This window comes from Mycteria americana, chromosome 1 (genome assembly GCF_035582795.1).
Source record: "Mycteria americana isolate JAX WOST 10 ecotype Jacksonville Zoo and Gardens chromosome 1, USCA_MyAme_1.0, whole genome shotgun sequence".
NCBI lineage: Eukaryota > Metazoa > Chordata > Aves > Ciconiiformes > Ciconiidae > Mycteria > Mycteria americana.
Genome location: NC_134365.1, coordinates 10,907,381 through 10,933,845, shown reverse-complemented (window position 1 = coordinate 10,933,845; position 26,465 = coordinate 10,907,381). Strand labels below are relative to the sequence as shown.

General features: G+C 36.5%; 1 protein-coding gene across 1 annotated transcript in view; it reads right to left on the bottom strand.

Annotated features, from left to right (window-relative positions):
- PCLO (piccolo presynaptic cytomatrix protein) overlaps positions 1–26,465 on the bottom strand; it is a 389,706-nt gene that overhangs the window by 148,560 nt on the left and 214,681 nt on the right. Inside the window, exons 8-9 of the mRNA XM_075491522.1 lie at positions 8,377–10,585; positions 2,187–2,335 (exon numbers count right to left, since the gene is read on the bottom strand). Coding sequence (XP_075347637.1) covers positions 2,187–2,335; positions 8,377–10,585 — 2,358 coding nt within the window. The remainder of the gene's footprint in view (positions 1–2,186; positions 2,336–8,376; positions 10,586–26,465) is intronic.

Here is a 26,465-nt window from a genome sequence, read left to right as displayed (position 1 = left end):
AGACAGGACTGAAAAAGCCTTTAGGGAGTGTTTACTTTGCCTCAGCACACTCATTGGCCTGAAAATTGTTTATTTTTCTTGATAGCTTTAAAATATAAAATAAATGACAAAAAATAGAGATGTTAATATTGATCTACTTGCTTCTATTGCTAAGTGGTTTACTTTCAGAATTCAATGTGGAGGTAATAAAACTTTTTTAAATGGTTCTGACCCTTTTTATCTTGTCTTAAAGTAATTTAATTTCTGGCTGTGTCTGAAAATAATTTTTTTTATAGTTATCTCAAAGAAACATTCACAGAAGATATTTAACATACAGAAGCTCTGAGTAACATTTTGGCAAGGTAGATGATGCAGAGTTGGTGAGAACTGGCATTTCTCTCTTCTGCAGACACATTGATACTATTTTGTACCAGTGGGTGAATGACAGTAGCTAACCTGGATGGAAACAGGTGAAGAGGGAACTGTTGTAAAGCTTCTCCATCCACATCAATTTTCTCCTGCAGAGGCTTTACACTGCACCACACAGAATTATTTAGAACATGTTCACTCTCCAATTTCCATCCCATATTTTACAAAACCTTAAAAAACGCCTTTGGCAAGATTTTAAATGCGGTATCTCTATTTCCGTATACACTTGGGGATATCACAACAGCTTCAGGGAGAAAATAAACGTACTTTCCTTCTGGAAATAATCTGAGAAAACAAGAACTCTCAGGCCCAAAAAATTTTGATAAAAGTCTTTTGACCGGTGCTAGTGTAGTGCTATTTATAAGAGAGAAAAAACAAAGATCGGACCTTTGTGACTAGTAACTTGCCCTGCAACTGTTTCCCAGGCCAAAAGCTCTAGAGTGCTAAAAATTAAATACATCTTACTGACCACCTCCATATCACAGGGGTCAGGATAACTGTAATTGTCTTCCTGGAAAAAACTGATTTTCTAAGTAAATTTTTAATTTTACATCATGATGCTGTAGTGGTCAAATACAATTATGTCTGCTCAGAATAATGCATGTTTCTCACAAGGATGACAGTGCTCAGATAGGTGGGGTTCTTTATCTCTTTCCAGCGATATTAAGAGTTGTGAAGACTCTAAAACATCCTTTATCCTGCAATGAAGTTGGTTCATAGAGTGAGTTATTTGAATAGATTCCTGTAAGACTCGTATCGTGTAAAACCCTCTTTCTCAACAAGAAATGGGTAGGCTCAGTACAACCTAGGCTGTATAAATCTCAATATATGCTAAACTAGAGATAGGAAAAGAGGGAAAAAGAAAAATAAATGATAGCTTGTGTTATAAGATAAGTGAATGCTTACTTCATAAAAACTACATCCTTACTTCATAAGACCTACATTCTGTTGTCAAATGCAAATGCTCACCAGCAAAGAAGTTTCGAAGGCTGCAGGACAGTAGGATATTCCTGCTTGTATGTTATCTGAGGAACTACCATGAGCCATATAAGCTATTAAGTAGCACAAAGGGGCCATGCAATACCTTCTCTTGCATCCATTACATCTCATGGAAAACAGAGTATAATCTCAATCAATCAGTAAAAATGATAAGTGAAACAATCAAGCGAAGACCTTAAAGATTTGAAATACATAAACTTGATTAATACAAAGAGGAAATGTGATGGTATACTAAGGTGAACTAGATGTCAAAGTCGGCAAGCTTGAAAAGCAGAATATGGTATTTTTCTTTCTCACTATAATAAATGGAACATTCTAATTATTAGATTGCTGATTTATTCAGTAGTTGATCACAGACTGTTGGGATTATACTGACCAACTAAAAGTGGGAACAAGTGTCAACAGGACAAAGCAACTCTTTTCCTTAAAATACTAAAAGAAGGGGCTTGAATTTGGATGGAATAAAGCTGATAAGGTAAAATGGGACTGTTTTGTTTGTCTTGTTTTGTTTTTTTAATAGGAATACCTAATGTATAGATAGTTCTGGTTAGCAGATTAACTCCTTTCATATATGTTTCAAAAATCAAGAGACAACCTGCAAAATTAATACTGAATTGCAGATGAATGTTATTCTAATTTCATCAAGTATGGATGACAAATACAGGTTCAACAGCACTTCAGCTGAATGTAGCTGGAATTTGATTAATCCTGTAGTCCCTATACTATTGGACAGTATGATTAAATTGTCAAATATTTATAAAACTAAAGGCACAGCTTACTTGACAGCTTACTTGATCTTGGTGTTGACTTGGTGGTCGAGAGTGGGACAACTTCTCTGGCAGCCTTCTGTCGAGGCCATGTCCATTCTCCAAACGAGACTCCCTGGGCTTGTCAAACCAATCTGTTTCTTCACGACGGAGATGATAGGCTTTGAAAACCAAGGACAGGTCAAATGTTCTGATCCAGTGCTGGGCAAAGGGCAATAATGTGCATTGTGCATAGCAAACATGCATAGTGGTTACTAATTGGCCATGCAGCTAAAGCAAAGTTACAGGCGAGACTTGAGACATTGAACTCAGGCATAATTTAGCTGTATGTGATATAGCAAAGTGAGAAGATTCTGTTTATGTCAAAACTATGGATATTAAATACCAGAAGAAACCCACTGACTAGTGCTATAGCCATTTCCTTCCTTCTGGCAGCTCAGAAATACACTGCAGATTTCACACATTTTTAAAATGTTTGATGAAAAAAATTAGTCAAATTAGTTACTTTGCAGTAGGCGAGGAAAAAAAAAAAAGAACAAAACAAAAAAACAACCCTCAAAACCCAACCTCCACTAATTTCCAAACTTCTGAACTGAATATTGTTCAAAATATTTTGGAAATAATCTAGAACTACTTATAAGAAAATTGAGACTCCTTTATGAAATCAGTATCATCCCAAGTCAAAGAAGATATGAAGCAATCTATACTCCTTTTAATTCTAAGCAGAAATATTGCAAGTATTTCTTGCAATTCATTTTGAATTCCATTCCCCGATTTTGCAGTATGAACCTTCTTTGTGCATGGAAAGTTAGCCAGAACGTTCTTTCTGCAATAATTCTGTAACAGTAATGTTCTTATATTTGCAACAGTTTTAAACCTGTATAAAATCTATTGTGTTAGATACCCTTTGGGGATCGAATAACACTGTTTCACGGAAATCAGTTTTGCAAATACACATATTTATGTCTACTGACTATTGGGTCAACTGACATAGGTTTCACTCCATTGGGATCAGAATCAGCTCCTATATGTTTAATATTTCCACTATAAAACATACAGATTTTCATCTACATTGCCCATCAGTGTAAACCAAAACAATGTGCAGCTAATTAGGATGTAATGAAAGTTTGAATTTTATGCTTTAATAAGCATGATAAATTTAGAATTCAAAGAAAGACAATATTTGTTTCAGCAAAACCACTAGAAACTGCAAACCTCAAATAAGGTCAGTTGTTGCTATAGTAACACGAGTGAATGCAATTGTTCCATGACACAGGAGAGAATTTAAAATGCAACATGGTAGTGTGCATAATCTTCTCTATTTAGTTGTTAAATAGAGTTGGTTTAACTAGTTGGTTTAACAAATAATTGGAAAAAAGTTTAATGGGTGTGCTGGTTTTGGCTGGGGTAATTTTCTTCACAGTAGCTAGTATGGGGCTCTGGTTTGGATTTGTGCTGAAAACAGGGTTGATAACACGGGGATGTTTTCATTATTGCTGAGCAGTGCTTACACAGAGTCAAGGCCTTTTCTGCTTCTCACCCCACCCCACCAGCGAGGAGGCTGGGGGTGCACAAGGAGTTGGGAGGGGACACGGCTGGGACAGCTGACCCCAGTGACCAAAGGGCTATTCCATACCATATGGCGTCATGCTCTGCATAGAAAGCTGGGGGAAAAAGAAGGAAAGGGGGGATATTCAGAGCGATGGAATTTTATCTTCCCAAGTCACCGTTAGGCGTGATGGAGCCCTGCTTTCCTGGAGATGGCTGAACACCTGCCTGCTGATGGGAAGGAGTGAATGAATTCCTTGCTTTGCTTTGCTTGTGTGCACGGCTTTTACTTTCCCTATTAAACTGTCTTTATCTCAGCCCATGAGTTTTCTCACTTTTACTCTTCTGATTCTCTCCCCCATCCCACTGAGGGGGAGTGAGCAAGCGGCTGTGTGGGGCTTAGCTGCCGGCTGGGGTTAAACCATGACAATGGGAAAAAAAAAAAAGTTGTGTTTTTTCATGACTATTTTATTAAATTTCTGCAAAAACCGGAGTAATATATATGCATGATTTTTGCAAAATAATATTTTGTATGTGGTAAAAACAACCATCCTATATTATATTAGGCCTTTGGATAATTCTTAATCTTGGTTCAGATATTATGCAGTCTCTTCCTTCCTAACTGCACATAAATTTAATCTAATATGAAATTGTTTGAAAATATTATTTAGATCAGCATATATGAATTCAACAGAAACATTATTAAAGGTTGATTCTTGTCTGGCTAGTGATTAGTTATTGATTAATTGCTCTCAATAAACCATTATGATCTAATACGCAAATCCTTTATTCTTTACACATTTATGTCAGTTGCGTAGTGCCTGCATGTACCAGGCTGGTTCATAACTCATCCTGACAGAACTTCTTACTGAAGCTTACATGAAGAACCTAATGCATTTTTCTGATCCCAGATACTAATGCTGACTATCACAATCTGTGTCATTAGCTGAGCAGAAGAAAGAATTATATTTTTTTTCTCCTCCTGTCTCAGCTGAAGCAACTTTTGCTGGATTTCTTGTTTAGAAAAGCTAGCACATATGTAGAATCCCATCCTGCAGTTCAGACCAGCCTACTTTTTTATCAAACTGTGATGAATATGCATATTTTATATGAAATTAAAAAAGGTATGTATGTATGTGTATATAGACACACACACGCCACATTCATATGTACATATACACACACAATTGGTTTTGGCTTGATTAGTTGGGATTTCTTTCATCTGGAAATCTGAGAACAGCCAAGATGAATCACTGACAGTCTTAGAGGACACATCCTTTTTTCTATGTCTAACAATATGCAGCCAGATGGTTCCACCTGTAAAAAAACTCCTGCTGGAGTCAATAAGGTCCCATTCTGTTAATCATCACACACACTTTAAAAAGGTGAGGTTGGACTCAAGGCTGTGGAGTCCAAGAAACTCTATTAGAGAACTAATTGTGATCACTGTAAATCCCACAGATGAAAAATTATAAAGGGTCAGCTGTGTTGTAGTGATCAATAGAGTTGATAAAGTTATAGACCTGTAACAGACCCTCCTGCTGTTGGTAGAGTTCAACTCTGAACCTTCACTAACTTCACGTCCTCAACAGAGAATCAGTAAAGGAGATATTGTCTCATATTCTCAACTGGGGGGTGTGTGTGATCAAAACTAAATGTGCAGCTTAAATTTTCTCGATGTCTTCATACCTGAATTTTAAACTTCTAAATGCTATGGTAGAATTAACAAATTAGCATATAAAAGAAAAAAAAATCCTGTAGGTGAGAAAAGGTATATTTTATATATACTCTGCTGACCAGCAGGGACTATTTACATTCATAAAATTGAGCACTAGCTTCAGCAACCTTGAAAAGTAGTATCTTCAACATACTTAATAGTTTGTGGAAACTGTAGCAGCTATGGGGTTAATAAAGAGCTATTTGCTGGATCAGAGCTTTCATGGTACTCAGAACCCTGAGAAAATACCAGGTATTTCAAAAGCTCAAAACACTATTTATTTTCAATGGGAGCCTGTGGATGTTGTACTCTTTTGACACTAAAGCCATTTTTTTAACCTGTCTGAAGTGTAGAATCCTAGTGTAGGTACTACTTACGTGCTGAAGCATGGTTTTAAGATTTGCTACAGTACGTAGGTGTACTTGGTGAAAACCAGAAGGTTTGGCCTCAAAGTCCTATTTATATTCTCTTCTGGTATTTGCTATGGAATGTCACTTATAAAAAATGAACAAAAAGTCAAGCACATGTCTCAATTTGAACTGAAGAAAAACCATTTAAATTTAATACCTTGACTTACATTCATTTTTAAAAGTCTCTAAAGATGAAAATTCAAGTTTTAGTACAATAAGAGTTTTCCTAAGATAGTGCTTAAGACTGATTTCTTTTAATGAAATCTCATCAACACCATGCAGCAGTTGTTTAAAAAAAAAAAAAAGAAAAAGCAAAGCAAACTGTGTTAAAAGGCTGGATGCAACACAGCAGAATAGCTGTCCGCTGTCAGGGCACTACAGAGAAAAGTGCGCTCCAGAGAAAAGAAAGCCATAACTTCCTGAAGAACTGTAATTGCTTCTTTGGAACATTTTTTATCTTACATCCAAAGTATATGAATTATTTTCAATTCAAGTTACTTGCTATTAGACAGCATACTGGAAAATAATGTCATAAAGTGTTCTGATTTCCCAAGACTTTACATAAAATGGTGCAAAAATAAGCTATTTGTGAAGAAACAAAAGCTTGATAGAAATTAGAAAAATATTGCTGAAAGGGGAAGCCCTGGTATTCAGGGACATATCAATCTAATAAGCACAATGTGAATTGAGTTAGAATACTTCTGAAAGAGTGTAACTAAACAGAGACAAATTTAAAACAAAAACATGTTCAGCCTAAAATGTAACATGTATGCCTTGTACAAATATATAACAGAAACATAATGCACTGTAATGCAGAAATATAATTCCCTGTTTATATGAGGTAGAATAGCACCAAATAGGCTTTTTTTGGTCCAGTTTGGTTCTCCTTAGTTTTCAGGAGCAGAAGTCCTGTGTCTTTCACAATGTGACCCTAGAATGACCCTTAAAAGTTAACAAGTTGAGTTGAGACAAAATAACATCTACTTATTTAAGAATTATATGAGTTGCAACTTGGGGAGTTCCTCTCAACTGCCTTCAGATTTAATTGTAGGACTCTGTGTACTAAGAATTTAAGAACAGTGAAAACACTTAAACTTCTGATAAAAATCAAAAAAGCTGATGATCCTGAACCTCTCTTGAAACACAGACTTCATGAGGGGGTTGTACATATCTAAGAAATATGAAAAGAAATTTACAGAACAAAACCCTTCAATATATTTTACTATCAGGAAAGCAAATAGATTCAATTTTCTAATGCTTATGAAAGATTCAGCATATGTAAAAAAGCAATAATGCAATAATGAACACTGAGGTTAATATAAACCTGAAAAATAAACCATACTACTTCATAATCATGCAAATGTGTCTTTTGAGACAATCATTGCCATTTACAGACAATATAGCGCATGCAAAGTCTCTTTTATTGTGCAGTAAATACACATAAGAAAAAGTTAAGGGAGCGCATACAATTTTGAACATATTAATTTCATTTTCTTTCAAACTGTCTTTATGATTTTTAAACAATTTAGAATATATTAAGTCTGAACTGACTCAAACAAAACTGATACATAATTTGCAATTATTTAGTACTCAACATCAGCTTTAACATTCTGCTGTACTTGAGAAGAAGAAACATTTTTAATTGCACCATTTATAATACATCAGAAAGGTTCCTTTCATGAACCTAAGTGAGATAAACTCTTGTGCTTATTTGGCAGACATATTGTATGGGGTGCATATAAAACCAGCTATGCTGCATAATCCATCAATAGAAGTAAAATACTTTACGCAAGTTTATTGAAGGATGAGATTGTCTTGCACCATTCAAATGACAAATTATCTTACATCATCACAATTCTGAATGCACATAAGTCCACATGACAGGATGCTTTCAACAAACCATATGTAGAACGTTACTTTGCTATTACGTTAAGCTCTCTATGGTTCTAAACACAATACGTACTTAATGGATATACTATGTCTATATAAACGCAGATCTAAAGTGGTGCATCGGGAGATGGAATTATCAGTTCTTGAATTCTATCATGAAATTTCATGCAAATAAAACTACTAGAGTTTTTTTAGAGATTTGGGAGATTATTTCCAAATCCCAACAAAAACTATTGCAAATAAGTTAAATGATTCACAGTCACTGGAGAAGGCTCCACATAAAGACTGATGGTAGGGTCTGTATTGTACATGGAATATTCTACACAATATCATTAGAAAAGTAGACATCAACAAGTGAAAAGGAAAATGCACAAGCAAACCAAAAGGACAGCAAATCAACAACAATACAGTGAGCATGCTAGAACAGCTTAACGCCATCCAGAAACTGTTGTTAGGGTAAAATAAAAAATACCAAATAAAACAAAAGAAATCAAACCCCCAAAATGGAGATATACAGAAGATGCACCAAGGAACAGAAAAAAGAACAAGTCTTTGAAGTATAACAAAAATTAGACACATGCATAGAAATGAGGATTTGTGTTGTGATAGTAAGATACCAGTCTGAGGCCTAATTTACCTTCACTGTCTGACATGGCATGCTGGAAGTCATCCATGATGAAGGCTATATCTCGATCATAGCCTCGAGTCCGTGACTCCTCCCTCATATGTTGCTGGACCTCAGGTAATGAATGGCTCGATCCAAACTGGTCCCTGGTATCTGCGGATATTGGTGGCAAGGGTCCAGCTGCTGCTCTTGCCATTCCCATTGGCTGGCCAACAGGACTTAGTGGGCTCTCCTCCTCTGAGTTCTGTGCTACTATTGGGATCCTTCCCCTGCTTTGGCTAATAGGTAGACTGGTGGGTTTAGTTCTTCCAGAAGGTGCTGCATGGCTAAAGGAAACATCTAAGGGTTCAGCTTCTTGGGCTTTCAGTCTTAAAGAAGAACTGGAAGAATCCCTTTTTAATGACAAATCAAGCCCATAAACTGAGGAGGGTCTAGATGAGGGCCTAGATCTACTACCACTGCTATAAGATTTGTCTGCTTCATCTTGTAATGTGGATCTCATTGTTGGACCTAGTGCAGTCCCGAGGCCTGCTCCAATGGATGAAGTCAGTGGTGGCCCCATGTATTTCTGTTGGTCAGTGATGTTTTTTCTAAGACCAAAAGTGATATCATCCTGAAGAAGCCTTGCCCTAGTAGTAATTCCCCCAAGTGTTGAAGTGCTAGAAGTCATATAGCTTGAATAGTCAGGCTCAAGGTCTCTGCTTTCTTGGATGGGTGAAAACTTTGTTAGTTTTGGGTCTATCAAAGCTTTCTTGTGTTTTGACTGCTTCTGGTAAAGGAGGGCTGCTGGGAGCTGCTTAGCAGCCTGTTTCTCAAGAGTAAGCCTACCTATGCTATATTTCTCAGATTTTGGAAAATGCCTGTAGCTGCCCTCTGCGTGGTAATACTGTGACAGGCCAGCCAGGTGATCAAGACTTTCTGCACCTCTACGGAACTCTTGTTTTATCTGGTGTTTCAGAAGTTTGAGCTCATATGGGTCCTCCATTGGGTCTTCATCAGCTTTAACATAGGAATGTAACCTAGAAGAAGTCTGCAGTGGTGCTAGGAAGTCTGACACTTCTTGTGCTCTCCTGGCCTCAGTTGTGCGAAGCAGTCGATCTGTTTTGGTCAGATCTTTCTCATGGAGGCTAAAACTGGAACCAAGTGCTCCTGTTCCTTTAGTAAGTTCTCCTATATCATCAATCAGCACATAATTTCGGGGTGTATGGTGGTGGTCTATATCTGCATAGAATGAATCTGCAGATATACTTGATATAGGGCTGCTTGCTATGCTGTTTCTCTCATCTAGTCCTATCCTTAAGTCCAAGGTAGAATATTTACTGCCCAGCTGGGAAACTGCATAATTATTGTCAGTTGAAACTGGTGCTATCATGAGAGGCTGATTGCGAATTACATCATAGTTTGTTGTTATCTTAGGCTCCAAATATAATGTGGTTTGTCTTGGCTTTGGCTGTATCACCATCATCTGTGATGGGAGTTGATATGATGGCTGTTGAGATGGTGGAGGTTGAGCCTGTGGAGTAAAGGACATAGTAGCTCCTGTTTGGAAAGCTGTCTGGGTCTGATAGGGTGAAACCTGCTGGTGATACAAAGGCTGCTGTTGTTGGTAATGTGATTGCTGTGTGAACTGAGTTGGTGCTTGAGTTGGCAGGGCAGGAGATGAATACTGATATTGAGCATATGGGCTTGTAGCAGGGGCAAACTGTGTTTCTGGCTGGGTTTGTGGTGGCATAAACTGGTTAAATTCTGTCTGTGGTGCAGTACGTGGTCTTTCCAAGCCGTGCTGAGTTTCTATTCTGGTTGACCTGGTATTATTAACTTCACTGTCTGACATATAATCACGTTCTTCTGCTACTCCTTGGAGATAAGCACGCTCTCTCTTTTCTCTTTCTTTTAGTAAGGCTTCTTTCCTCCTATTAATGCCCATTTCCAAGTATCTCAGCTTGGCATCTATTTCTTTTTCCTCCTCATCTAGCTCTGCTTGCTTCTTCCTAAGCTTGGCTGATTCACGTTCGACCAGATCCAATTCCCTGTCTATATCCTGAAGAATTTTGGCTCTGGCCATAGTGTTGGTCCTACAAATCCTTCTGCGTGAAACTGATCCCACAGAAGTATATGGCGACTGAGTTCCTGCTGTTGCTTCCTCTGGAGGTGGGTTGGGCAGAGTCCTCTTCACCTTCTTTTGAGTGCCTGATGGAGTTATGCTTGAAGAACCTTTTGTCTGCAACAGAAGAAACAAGACTGAATCACTATTCTGGAGTCTTGATCGCAAATTAATCACGAGCTGTTTAAATTTTTTTCTTGGTATGGCTTTATATCTTAACCACATACTTTCTCTAATGGAGAGAAGGCTTGTGGTATCTGTAAATAAGCAGCAGAAAACGGCATGAAAAAATGCTGGCAGTCTGCTAAAGGTCAGGAAAATAAGCAATCTAATGCAAAATAAGGGTGACACTCACTAGAACTTCGTTTAGCCTAGGATTGAAAAATCTACTTTATATTCTTGAAATTGAATTGACTGTAATTTAAAAGTTTTTTTTTTATCTCCGTATGCTTATAAAAATATACAATGCATGTGTGTGTGGGAGGGGAATATATATAGATATACACACCTTCCTTTTATATAACATTTAATGGAAACAAATATGTATAACTATAAATATACATGTATACACATTAATATATAAATATATGTATAATCCATACAATCAAATAGAAGTCTCTAAGCCAGACACCGAGCGCATGCTGAGCACCTATAGTTTGTACTGAAATCCAGACACCAAAGCAGGACTTTTTGGTGCCAACACACTTGTTACATCAGGTAATTCTTAGTCCACTTTGTCATTTTTGCCTCACCTCTGCTGTTACATATATATTTTCATGGAAGATTCTTGTGCTTTACAAAAGTGGTGTGAGCTTTCTTCAGTTCATTGAGGACTTTCTTAAATGAAATTTGTTCCAGTTCCAAAGCTACAGTTTAAAACTTCAAAAAAGTTAAGCAGTATAAAAATATAGGAACCTAGTTCAGTCCAGATGTCCAGACTTCCCCACAGTTAATGGCAGAAGGGTGATTCACCCTGATCTAGGAGAAGTATCTACCTTAGGCTCATGAGTCATTTTTTGGAGGTGCCTATCTCTCTTCATCAACTAGGAAAGCAGGCAACACAACTGGTTAGATGCAATCTAAATTGCACTCTAAATTACTAGGCTTTTTGAGAGGTTCTTTTTAGTTTTGAAGTAAATTTAGGCTCCCACAAAATGTAGATACATTAAGAAGTGGGACCTGAATGATTTTGAAATTGTATCCTATCTCCCCAATAGCTTCTTATGAATTTTGCCTTAGTAAAGGAAGAGGGATTGGTCTATACACATACATACACTAAAAATAATCACCTCAGCCATTACAGAGTGCAGCTGTGTTAATAGCAAAATATGAAAACACTTTAGCACAGTTTAATAAGGGAAGTAAAAAGAATATTAACTAACTTGACTCTTCTGCCTCTGCAGGCAAGCACAGCACTTTAGCAACCATTAACTGTTATTAATTAAAAATGGAATTTCTTCTGAAATAAATGCTACTTCACTCAGATAAGAAGTCAACAAGATTAATTTTAATCAGGAGTTTAAAAATCACTGTTTTCTCTGTTTATTCTAATATCTCATCAACAAATTGTAAAAGTTTTTAAAAAGTGTTGAAAACCCTCTTTTGTGGCTCCCCTGTTACCTAACCTTAGCAAATCACATTAATCAACACATCATTTGTCATGGATCTTTAAAGAAACATTCACTACCTTTTCAAGTGCCATTTAAGCTCTCTTCATCCTCTTCATCTAAATTCCATCAACTTTTCCATGTTTCAGATTTCAATAAATGCAATTTAATTTTGTTTTCTGCTTCCTGTGGCCATTTCCCAAACCCATGTTGTGCCAACAAATCAAAGAAACTAATTTTCTCTTGCTCAGTGTGTACTTACAATCAAAGAGAAATTAATCATCTACAGTAGGTCTAGTTGGCTATTAATTTATATTGTAAATTCAATCCAATACCACTGTTATGTTCCCCTCCCAAACTGAAATAGCAATCACAGATGGTGAAACAGTCACAGATGGCCACTGGTATTGGGGAAGAGCTATTAATAACACACTCATTAGAAGGTCTATAATACTTTATGGAATTATTATTTTCAGATGACAGTTAAGTTGCTGGTGAATACATCCCAATGTCAGCTTATGATGCATTTTATTTAAAAAAAAAATAATGCTTTTATATCTTTGTCTCTACATACAGAAGCTCAGACTAATAGATACTAAAGGAAGATGTACCACTTGCTTTTGAAAAAGTACTGATAATCTCTAGTTCTTACCTGCTATTCTCACAAAAGGCAAGTCTTAATTATTTTTACTTGATATTTACATTGGGATAAGAAAAAATAAATATGATATTTTAGTACTGTGATAAAATGTGTGGGTTTTTTTCTTCTTCCTGGATATTCTCATCAGCAGTTATGTTAGCATGCTACCGGGGAACTGTGTTAATAGATTTAAGGGAAGCTCAACTGCAGTATTTCGGCAGATAACTTTAGAGTAGTTGTTAAATTTAGTTTTTGCATTTCCTTTGAATTTGTTAACTAGCAAGGAAAAAAGATAAGCTAGGGCTGACCTTCACGAAATTCTAATCTCTTTATCACAAAGAATTGGGAGTGGAATGGACTAATTGTGCTGTCTAGGCCTATCCCTGTATTTTTTGTTCCTGTAACACATTTATAATGTTATGCTCATTTTAGGTTTAAAGTATCCAAAGGAAATATGGGGCAGAAACCTTCAGGAGACTACTCTGGAGCCAAATAAAAAACCCTATCAAATACAGGCAGGCATTCTTAGGCCTTACAATTACTGGTTAGAGGTTAGATTAGATGTCAGACAGGCGACCTTAGCAATCTCTCTGACTGAATAAGCCAGGAAGCTTTTTACCATATTTTAACACATTTTCCATCTTCTTCATCCTAACTCATTTACTTCTAGCTATCTACTATCACCCTCACCCATTTTTAAAAATCATTCTGTGTTTAGCAAATGATCACTAAATGCTGACTGTAAATCTCAAGAACTAGAAGTAAATTATTCTGCTTCTTGTTTCACCATGACAACCTTATAAATTTTATTACTTTTTTGCTGACCCTTGTACATGGAGAGAATTTCACAGTACTCTGGGACATCCCTTCAGGATGGACATAATGGTAATCAGATCTGCTTCTGAGGCAAAGCTGACCTTGCTAAAATAAGCCCAAAGCTTGTGCTTGAGATAAAGCTACAGATATGTTCTCCCCAATATTACAGATTAAAGAACTGAGAAAGAAACAATCATCTTCCCCTTCCCCCACCAATTTTTAAGCTTACCAATGTTTTGATAATAAAGATAGGAAAAGAATGCAGTTAAGTCTTGCAGTTCAATGACAAGATAACATCACAGTGAGGAACTCAAAACACTGAGCTGAAGGTTGCGTGCAAATAGATTTAGCAAAACCTTCCTCTTCTCCCTTGCCAATACACATTAGTCTTGATGTGCTTGATCTCCTGAGTTTTAATTTTTAGAGGTCATCTGAACAAAGGCTTGTGAACCCTGTTAAATTGTGTGGTGACTTTGGAACAATTCCTTTGAGATGACCATCCTATTTCTTATGAATCTTTGTGAAAATACTTCTTTCTACCTATTTTTGTCTCCTCCAATTTGATGGCATTGCTGACGAGGCCAGCAAGACTCCAACCCACTACAAGAATCGGTCAAGCACTAGGAAATATTCATATGTTCCACTGGTTTTTATCTGTTTTAAAGAGATAGTTACTCTGGGGGACTGAATGGCTCAGGACATCTGTGATGAATTTCTGCCTCTAAACAGTGGGTTGAGTCTAGTTACTCAATCTTTCTCCTCCTCAGCTGAATTTGAATATGATATTGTGCTGTTCTTGCATCCTCCTCTCTCTCTATTCATCTAGACATGCTTGGGTATTAGCTTTATTTGCTCAAAGAACTCAGCTATCACACTTGGGCATACAACTCATATAACTCTTGCATCTGTTGGATTTTAGTAGCGAATATGAAACCCTCATTATTCATTGTTCTTTTAACATTTTATGTGATCACAACACAAACAAACTTAAATTTCTTCTTCTGTCCTCTTTAGAGCTGACAAAATAGACCCGTATTAATATATATTTTTTGGTATAAGTAGGGACAAATCCTGCAAAGAATGTATACAATATCTATACATACTGCACAAACCAATTACAACTGTAATGACAGCATCCTTATTAGAGTTTGCCAACACTAGATTGTCTATGTAATTAACACAGTGATGTTAGACTACCTACAGTCTGTGATGCTATGACAAAGCAAAGGTAAAGTGAGTCATAGCTGAAGCCACTCCTCTGCCACAAGCCTCTGAAGATGTAACAGCATGGTGGAAAGCCTGTTCTACACTCTAGAAGAACAAAAGAGTACCCTCTGCAGGGTAAGGGAAGCATCTCATGCTGACTTGCAATATGACTTGAAATGTCAGCAGAAAGTTGGTTGTACCCTGATTACCAGAAAAACAATGCAAATAATATTTTTTGCTTTCAAATAAGTACTATGCAGTCAATAAGCTTGCTCAGCAAACTCATGACTAGCATCAGTTCGAGAGATGCACGCTGATGTGTTAAATGAAATTACTGGGAATAAATCATTTGCATCTAGAAAAGATGCCAAGCAGAGGGACAGAAATTTCTCTCCCATTCAGAAAAGAGGTCACTTTAGGTGGGGGCCAATGCAGGTTACTGAGGCAGTGATGGGGTGGAAGGTGAAGCCTGTGCTGTAGCTCTCTGTGTTCCAGCTCTCACATCTGGGATTTTTCATGTATCAAAAAACTCCCCAAATGCAACCCCTCCAAACCCCCAAAATGCACAGTAAAAATTGCAATTGTAAAGAAGCCGTTCTACTTATAAAGGGTTGGTATGTGTTAGTCAGTATTACAGTATGTGCTCTTCATCATTAGAAATGCATCAGTAAGAACAGTTAGAAATTTTGGCAATTCGTTATTTTAAACATTCAATTTACTTCAAAGAATCTATGAAAATCAGTTATGATTCGTTAAGAACCTTTCAGTAATTTAACAGTATCTTTAAAATTGCTTGTAAATGAAATCTAATTCCAAAAGATACTAACATAATACAGTAATATTAGATTACTTCATTGTAAGTATGGAATTCTTAACTGCATCTTCTTGTGGGATGCAGATAGAGATACTGGACAATTTTTGTAGCTTGTCCTGTGCAAAGAAAATAGTTTATCATGTAAGTTTTTGTGGACCCTTCTGGACTTAATATCTATTATGTGGTAACCACTGACTAGAGGGGACCAGCTTTGTTAACCCTGGGTAACAAACATTAGAGCAAGAATATTGAGAAACTTCTCTCACTGGCTAAGGCTGACAGAGGGTCACTTTTATGGCATGAAGAACCACAGAGTGTGGGAACCCACCTCTGAGGCCAACAGGTAAAGGGAAGCAGATGAATTGTGCATAGTAAGGAAAATATATTAAAATATCTATTTATAAAAGCTAGTCTCATCAGCAGTGCCGAGAATGGAGTAATACATGCCCTAAACAAATTCTAACCATCAGTAAAACCCTATCAGCCAACCTGTACTGCCTTGCCTCGTGTGCCATTGCTGGCAAGGGGAGTGGAAGATGAATTTGATGCGCTGAATTTGGCCTTGTGTATGGGAGGGGAATACCTTGCTTCATGAGTAATATACTAGAGCTTTCCTTTAATGTAACTCTTGTCTTTTTCTTTTCTGCAAGTATTTTGCTCTGGGGACTGAGCAGTCAGGCAGAAAACTAGTTTCTAAATCACTACACAGCAGCACTTAGATGCCAGTCAGTCTGATTTTCTCTTTTTTTTTTTTTCCACTCCTTTGGAGGCTCTGTAAAGATAAATTTCTCTTCTGTTAAAACCAATATAAAATTTTTAGAAATAGTCTATTCCAAAACAATAAGCATTTTTAGAGGGTTTTTTTGCTTTCATTTGTGTCAGTCAGAGAGTCACTCATTCCTCAGATGAGCACTTCTGTACTTTCCATCCTCTTGCTCCTTTCATTTTCTCTGTGAAATTGTTTGAAATTGCCATTTTCACTTCAAATGCATGCAACGGGAACAGCACAGTGCACTTCCTAACAGCCAACGTGACATGAGATATCAAGTTCTTTCCTCATTTAAACACATAAAAGGCCATATGTTTCTTTTGATCTTGGGGGGGAGAAAGGAGAAAATCAATGGAAATTTGATATTCAAACTACAGACAGATGTGGCCCTTATACAGTGATTTTCAAAGGGATCTGAACCTACATTTCATCTACTTTATGTGAGTAGGCATAATAGTTGTTCTCAGTCGTTTGCATAGAAGCAGTAGTTTTACACAGATTAACCGATTTGTGATTCATTTGGAACAGGACTGACAACTTTTGCTTATAAGGGCAATGGGGCAACTCCCTCAATTTATACTGGTAAAAATGAGGAATAGCAGTTTAAATCAGCAGAAATCCATCAGTGGAAAATCAGTTTGTGAGAAGAATGAAATCCAGTGTTTTGAAACTGACTTTAAATATTGTAACTGCAACTATACTCCGTATGTCTGCATTTAACTGATTTTAGACAACATACACATTATTCACAAGCTTATGTTTTCATTTCCTAAGCTTCTATCTGCAAACAATATCTATACCGTTTGCTTTTTCTACTCACTGAAGACACAGCAGTCTCTTTACCCATTCCCCTTAGTACAATTCAATACTGTTTGTAATTTTTTTTCTTCCATAGCTTAAGCCTTATACAAAAGGGAAATATTTCTGGCTACCTCATACAGTAACATTACCTTCAAAACGCACCTGAAAACACTTATTTTCTTTTTTATTCTTAATTATTTTTTTGCCTCTGCTATTCTTTGCTATTTATCTTTGTAATCATATTACTTATCTTTGCAAAGTGTTCTTGGATACAAGCTTATATAAGAGATTTATATTAAATTATATTAAATATATACAGAATTACATGTATCTCAGTTACTTTACAATGGGGAAAAATCCCTGGCAGATTGATTCAGACAATGGGCATCTGTCAAGCTAAATGAAAGAGTCAAATTGTCAGAGTTGAGCACTGCTTCTGCATTGAAATCTCTGTACCAAATGCGCTCAATATTCTTCCCACTAATCAATCTCTAAAAAAGAAAAAAAGGGAAAATAGGGAAAAGGAAGGGGAAGGGGGAAAGAAGAGGAGAAAGGAAAAACCCTGTCCTCAAAACAGAAGAACATAGTCAGAATTTCTTCTCTGAATGACAAATACAGATTTCATACTTTGCTATAAATGGCTTGAAAACATTTCAGGAAATATATAGCTGCTATGCAGGCAATACCTACTGACGCTTACTAAATGTCTGTCTTTATATGCTTTGTACTAAAATATGTTAAATATTCTTAAGTATTTCATTTATATATCAGTTTATTAAAAACTATCAAGGGACTTCACAGAAAGAAAATACTATTGTCCCACTGCTACAATACTGTGTTTTTAGTACCAACTCCAGTTAGTACTCTGAGTGCTATAGTACTATATATGGTCTAGGATTGAAGCCTGAATCTGATAAAGAATTCAGATAAATGCTTTTATCTGTGAATTAAAATCTTTCCTCATTTGTAAATTACTTGTGAATTTTAAGAAGATAGTCCAATTTTTGTTTAAAAGAAAAAAGGATCCAAATGAATGGATTTATCTAGATGCTATTTCCCCTCATGACTCATTAAAGTTTCTGAAGAGGAGGTTTCTGAAGCATATTCTGCTTTGACAACCCAAAAGATTATGAAATAAATGACAAAACAGAGGATAAGGTATATGGAATTCTATGTATTGCATAACAGCAAGTTGGACAAAAGAAAGATTCACTATCTGGAGAAACACTAATGGCAAAGCTAGAATTGCTATGAGGTAGGTGCTTAACAAGATTAAGACAAAGTCTGTTGATTCATGGTGACTATGTACTATACTATAACATAGTATACTAAACTATAACATAACTAGTGTTTCTTAATCAATCATCACTGCTTTTTTCCCCCCGTTGTTTCACTGACAGTCTAAGAGGCATTTTACATAAATACAGAACTGTAGATACTCAGAACTTCTCAGCCTAACCTGCAGAAAGTTATCAACAGTTCTATGAAGTGGATGGACCATTCGATGCCTGTGCTAGGTTAAGACACAAATGTTGTTTGCACATGATGCGTCTTGTCTCCAGCACAGCCTGGTTTGTATTTAACTAACTAATGACACAGAACTGTACCTCAGTAATATGTTCTGATACAGAGGTGATGTGATTCTGCCATTGGTAATTCGAAACAGTTATATTAAAGGATATTGTACCAAGGAATTAATTGTTAGCTTTGGGATTAGTTGATCATGAAGCTATTTGGGGCAGTAGAAAAAGACATCAGTCATCTTCATCTTGGAATGATGAAGTCCTTGGAATAAATCTTTTCACACATAGTGCAACATCCTTAGCATGGGCTTATTCACTCATAGTAATTAATAACACACTGTTTCTCATCATGTAACACACAGATCATTATATGTCATTCCCCTCAGTCAGAATAATAAATTTTATTGGAAACTCAGATCTCATCTATGGAAAATTTTACTGGATTATAAAGAGTCTTTTCCCAGTCAACAAGAACATACTTTAAATTCTCTTCCTTTGCAATCTAACTGAGAATCCTGGCCAGAAAATACTGGTGAGAAAAATTCAGAACAGTTTATACTTATCAGTAGGATATGCATATGCTGAATTAACACCATCTGTTTTCAACTGATATCAGACTACTTTGCAAACTTTCAGCTACAATTAAAAAAAAACCCCACATCAAAACCCCCTCTATCTCTGAAAGAAAGGAAATATTAATCTTGTTTTACAGGAGAAAAACAAACAAACAAAAAAGGTGTGAGAAAATCTTGGCTTTTTCTGCCTCTCCTTCACTACTGACTTCCTCCAAAGGATGATAGCTGACGAGACTCCACATGCTGCGCCACAGCCCTTGTTTATTCGCAAGAGTGAGGATTCATCTGCCCAAGAGCAGACATAATGTACAGGCTAATCTGAGCTAGTCCTCCAGACTACGGAACTGAAAGAAAGTGCAATTTTTCTTCAGCTCACTCCAAAATCACACCCGTTTCTCTTATTGACTGTACAAACAGCCGCATGTAACACAGATGCCACCTGTAAATGTCTCAAGACAGAGGAGGTCAGTCCCACTCCCAGCAACTGCAGCAGTTTGAATTCCTGCTTTTGGCTCCTCATGCAGGATCTGCTTTGTAGCAGAGTTTTAATCCTTTTCTCCATGCAGGAATCTTGCCACCTCTGCAATTCTTCAGAAATGACACCTCTCCTCAGCAACCAAAGGCTCCGGGTTTGGCTCAGTTTGATCGTTCAGGCAGTATTTATTTTATTCTGTGCTCATGATGCTTTGCTTCCCTGGTCTAAGATTAAAGGTGGCAGAGTGAGCAGAGCCCTGATTAATCACTTTCTCTAAAATGTGGTTCATGCTGGGGAACAATGGCCATTTAAGTCCTGCTGTAAGGCACGGATTAGACAAACTCACCAAGTGCCTAACTGCTTAATTCAGGCCTTTATATAAGCATCACAGGTAAACCTTCTCTTTGTCTTCTCTGCTCAGCCCTGGCTTCATCCATACTGCTGTGCACCTGCAGAACAGCCTGCATCAAATTTCCTTCCCCCTCTTTCCAAAAATGCCTTAAAATTTACCAATGCAACACATTCTATTGCAGAAAAACATACTTCTTACTCTCCTTTGGTACCATCTATAGCTCTGTAAGACTTTTCAAGTTCTGTAAGGACCAATAGTCCTTCATGGTGGTTACACAGTTGTCAAAATCCCAGCATTACACACTATTAGAATAGAATACAAACAAAAGGCAGAATAGAAACAAAAGGAGGTTTGTGAAACCCTTTTCAGTTGCTGACGCCCAGCTTCCAGGCTTCACTCCATTCCAACAACTCCCCAGCTTTCTGGTCTGCAGCAAATTGTGCATAATCCCCTCTGCTTCAGCTGGACAAGTTGCTTTCAGCTCGGGTTGTGAGTCCCTTCCTCTTTCTTCTCTGCAGTTTCTCAGTATCTCCCTGAACTTTTGCTTGAAACTTTTTTGTTTCCCCTCTCCCTCCACCCCTCTTTTTTCTAAGTATGAGAACTCCCACGAAAATATGCTCAGTTGCTCCCAGGGCAGGAGCAATCTCTCCCTCTCCCCCCTCCCCCCGAAGCTTCCAGCCAACCCAATCCTCTCCTTTTTTAACGAAATGTAACTGAACCTGACAACAAACACACAGAATAGATCGTCTGCCACAGATGGCTAAACTTACGAAGTGTGAAAACCACTCACAGTATGTCCAGATTTTCCATTACACTTTTTCTACAGTGAGAAAGTGTACTAGCCAGACCACACAAAACCCCATATTCCTATTCTTATTCTCATATAAGAATGGCATCCCCAGTTTGATATAAACCCATTTCCAAGAGACACAAGTTAAACAAAATCAAATTAACTCCTCCTTCCACCCCACCCCAAACCTTCAAAAAGCCAACTTTTCAAAGAAGGCATTAATACGTGAATAAATGTGTACAGAAATTTGCTATACTGATACAAAACAGAACATCTTCTCATGGAAGAAAAACAGCTTTCACTATGGTATCTGTTTAATTTATACCTCTTTTTTTTCAAGCAAAAAAAAAATCTTTTAAAAGGCATGAAACCATTTTTTCAAAGTTTACTTTTTTTCTATTTTTCTTGTATATGTATTCTACAGTCTGTTTATATTACTCCAGATTTAATCCATGGAGCTGGGAAAGAGAAGTGGCAAATGTCTCATCATTTGAGAGTATTTAAAATCAGACTGGGCATCAGCATCAGCTCTTCACCAAAGCAATCCAGTCAAGGCACTCAACTCAGTCTTGATTAGCACAACTGTGAATAAAACTGGGAGAAAGTCCTGATTTTTAGAACAACCTCCATCTTTAAGTATAAATGGATATAGTTTTTATACCTTATTGTTTTAGCTATTGTTAAATATGGTTTATATGGCTAACACTGAAATCTAGATTCATTTTCAGAAGAGGAAGAGTTCCGTTCCTGGATAAATTCAATCAGATGACAGCTTTGCAGGCAATGTGATATTTAATCAAACTGTGTAGGGTTGGGGAAGAAGAAAGCAGTAACCTTTAATGAATTTTCTTCCTAGTATTTTAATAGCAATTATACTATTTTAGAATCATGACCTTCCTCTTCCTATTTCTGCTTACTGTGACAAGCAGGACAGGAAGATAGAAATTTGGCAAGCTTACTTTTAAACACTAATGAAGTTAAAAATAAAGAAAAGGCAGCAGAAAAACAGAAGTTAATGTGAAAGATGTGCCATTTGCAGTTTCTAAACCTACATTTGTATCAAAAAAAAGGAGAAACAGAACTTAAATAAACTGCTTGAAACATCAAATGTTTCAAGACACCACACAAAAATGAAAATTCTTACAGTCGACTTGGAACCTAGGATTTACTTTCACTGCAGACACAAAATGAAAAAGGTTCTTTTGTTCCCCTCATTTTCAGAGCCCCTGTTATTCTTGTTCCAAACCATTCTTTGTCCACCACTGCCATAGGTCAAAATAAATCTAAATAAAAAGTAGCTCTATTTGATTATGTGCATGTGGACTATACCAATTACCCTAAACATGCAGTGAGTTTTACTATAGAAACACAGGAAATTAACAGTAAAAGATGTTTACAAGATGAATACACGTTTGGGTTGGTTCTCCTCTCTGTGTTTTTATGTGTTGTTCTCATTGTTTTAAAATTTCTAGTGACGCTAATGAGCCTGAAGTTGATCTTACAGGGTAAACCCAGAGTTTATAAAGAAAATAAAATGAATGAAATCCTGAAATGTACATAATCACTCAAATGCACATTCTAGACCAGTGGAAGAGTAAGGGCTGAAAAATTAGTCCAGACTATCCAAACTGAATGGCTACTGAATATACTAATGACATTTTAACTTCATGAAATATCAGGCTTTACAGTCATGTCATTCAATGTTGTTTGGGTCCAGATGTATTCATGGAAAGTCAAATAATTGCTCTGAAGTCTCAAATAGTCTGATGTTCACTGTGGCCTACAGCAGCCTAAGGCACAGTAGATGGATACATCTTCTTATATACAAGAAATGGCAGTATTTATGGGTTGAAAGCAGAACTGCTGGGTGCAAGTGTGATTTGTGAAAGACGTGCTCCCTAAAGACTGAAAAAGGCAGAAATGACCAATGGTTTTTAGCTGGTGAGAATGTCAGAAGAAAATGTTGTAATACACATCTCCAACAAACAAAGGTTTAAGAAAACAGTATTGCACAAAACACGAACAGTGAAGGCTTTATAGTATCAGGATAAACAAGACAAGAACACTTACTAGTTAATATTTAGTTGGAAAACAGGAAAAATGGCTGAGCATGAGAAGGGTTCTTCTAAACCTTCGTTGCACAATGCTACCACTGCATGTCACAATTAAGAAAGAATTTTAGCTAGGGTTATAAAATTCCTATGCATATGGGGATGCACCGCAATACCCCCAGGGTAAGAACCACCCTGGAAAGAGGCCTTGGCTTTTCAAAAACAGCAAGGCAAAGGACGAAAAGACAAGAACCACAGACTTTAAGCAGCTGATTTCTGAAAGTCACCATTCAGTAACAGGCCATAATGGTATGTTTAATAGTACTGTAGAGGTGAGGAATGCCTGCCTGAAACACTAAATACCTGGATGTTATCCAGTGTCTGATGGAGAAGAATAGTTTGAGTCATCAGTTCACCTATATAAAATCTATGGGTGCAGAGCTTCTGTTTCAATTTTTCTTATTTCAAGAAAAATCTGTTTTTGTGCAAGTCCTAAGATTATTAGCTTTTTAGAGCACCTAGATCTAAATGACAAATTTAATAAAATTATTTTATTTCATATTTTGCAAATTATGATTACATTTGCTATTTATTTAAGGAAACAAAAGCAACATCGTTTAGCTGAAATATTTTGATCCTGCATCAAAGTTAATGCTTGAAGGAGCTCAGGCTTGTTAGCCATTAATTTATTTGCCTCTGAGTTAAGACTGAAAAAGGTTATTGTTTAGCATCAATCATGCACTGATTTTAGAGCCTTGGACAGACCAGGATAGAGATCATCAAGTCGTCTCCCAGGATGAAGATTCCTGTTATTTAATTTCTAGGTCATCAAGGCAGGAACCTAAATGGTTTTTACTTCATTTTCAGATGACAGTATTTATGTTCATAGATCTTTGATAAGTCCATAAACAAAAGTAAAGAACCTTTCTATAAGTATTACAGAACTTGTAATACTAACAGAACCAGCTGTTTGTATTTCAGCAGGGAACATGAAATCCTTTAATTCTCAGATGTCTCTTCTGGTATCTGAATGCACAGTAATCATTCTAGTACATTGCTGTATATGTAGCAGACAGGAGCCAGGCTGGCTGAATAGTGATGAAGATTATCTTGACTGACGAATCATTGATGCCATTTACCTCAGCACGCATTATCTGTCTGTGTATTAGTGCGTAATTCCTTATCATGTTGTTTGAACATCAATTTACAGACAAACACTAAGTACTGAAGTCATGATGAAACATTTTTCTTTTTCTGTTCTGGTCTCTTTCTGGAAAACACTAAATGACTTTGACCGTAGTCATAATTTTTAATCTACACTGTTTTGCCGCCACAGTATTGATTCCTTCTTATAGCATTTTACAAATTATATATTCATGAAATATAACTACAATACTGTAATATAATAATAATTGCAGAGATGTACAATGACAAATTAGAAAATGGAATACATATCCAATATATTTTAGCTCAAAGCAACATAAGAAGAACAATGTTTTTTTCAAATTTTAGAACAAATAAAACTCAGAACCAAGTCAGGAGGAATCCACTGGCACAAGGGTCTCCTCCAAAAAGAAAACCTTAAGCTCTTTGTAAGACTTAAAAAGAAGACACTGCTGAGGAGAGAAAAGGTGATGCCATTAGTTTCTTACATATGCACAGATCTGGGTCAGAGCATAAGCTCAACCTGTTCCATTGAAGAGAAATTTCCTTAACAGCTACGCTCACGTCATGAAGCCCCAACAGCACATAGTCTTCCTATGGAGCAGTTCTGAAAGCACACTGGAAAAGCACTGCACCACTTTATATATATAGGTCATATACATGAAGAATATATTCTATGTCTTGTGAAAAATTATGTGTTTATATGTAAAAAGTATGTGGGTTTTTTTGCATAATTCTCTAGCTCACCCCAGGAAGGGGAAGCACCCAGTGGTCCAAGTGATTTGGAACCCATCTAGTTCTTCGGAAACCACTGTGCTTGACACTTTAAAAACATAGCATATGAGAAAATGTCTGCTGCAGTCTTCCTATATGAAGTGGAAGAATAGGTTCAGAAAAACCCACTATTCTGTCCCAACACTTTCCTTAAAGCACTGAATATTTTCTAAGATATAATAAATATGTACACTTTCCATTCTGTCTTCAGATAAAGAAAAAGAACATTTTTATGTATAAAGAAAATGTGTTGCATTTAATACTTAGCATTAAGTAAAAATTTAAAAGAAATATTGTGTTAGCTTTACAGGGGTAAGCCAAGTTCTATTACAAAGGATGACACCTAACCTCAGAAGCTGACTGTCTCATCCTTTTCTGAAAATATATGAATTGGTCACTGTCATGGAGAAAAGGCTGAAATTAGACGGACCTTGATCTGAAATTGTGTGACCAGATGCTATTCTTGCAAAACTACGTTCCAATTGTTGAACTGCATGTGAAAAAAACCAAATACCTGAAAACCTTCAACTTGTTCTTCAGTCTATTCTTTCTGTATGACCCCTCAGGAGAAACTATAAAACATTGATTTCAATTTTTTCTTTTTCAGTTCTCCACTAAATTTCCAAACTACATTCAAACTCCAAATATTCTGAACTGCAGGAAAAAATATTTCCAACACATTTCTTTAAAAAAGTTTTGGAGTTTAATAGTAAATTATTAGTGATACTATACCTTTCAGCAGAAAACTCACAAGTTATGACAATGATTTTCAGATAGAGGATCAGAAATATACTGGTATGCTTCTTCCCATTACGTAATTACCAGATGTTTAGTATAATGAAGTTAAAACATACTTTATTTCAAATTTCTATGCTTTGTGAGCAGGAGACCTTTCTTGTTCCTCCTTGTTTCTTAATTTATTGCTCATTCCGGTGTCTGTCTAACATAATGTATCAATATGGGTAAGATACACGTCAAAATAAGTTACTAGAGACTGATAAAAACAGCATCACAAATCTGACGCAAAATGAGACTTCTACAGTCTCAGCTATTCTATTAATATCTCCAGTTCGATACACACATTCAGAGCTATTCTATATATTGAACCTCTTCTGGGCTTTGAAGCAATTGGAACTGATTAGCATCGTCTGTCACTTCCCACTATTTACTTTATTGACTGTATTGTCAATACTACCAGAACAACTCAGACAATTGGAAATTCTTCTCCTTTAATAAATTTTTTTTTTTTTTTCAAAAAATATTTCCAGTAGGATCAGAAGTAATGGAAAAAACAATGCATGTCTGTTTGGTGGGTTTTTTTGTTTTGTTTTGGTTTTTTTTGTAAAAATATGGATTGGAAAAAACGTGTTTCAGGAGAATCACTGTCTATTTTTTCAGCTTGCCAGCTGCCAGGACCTCATTTTCACTTTCTCTCCAAAGGCAGCTGGCAAACTATCACTTTTTTTTTTTTCTTACTATACAAAACTCCATTCTTTTTTCCTGTGCAAACTCGAACTTCTGCAATATAAAATTCAGATTTAAAGGATATTTTCTACTAGAACATTTCCAGTGGCACTAACTGTTTCAATCATTTAAATGAACAGCCTTCCTTCCTGTTCCCCACATTCCATCTATTTGGG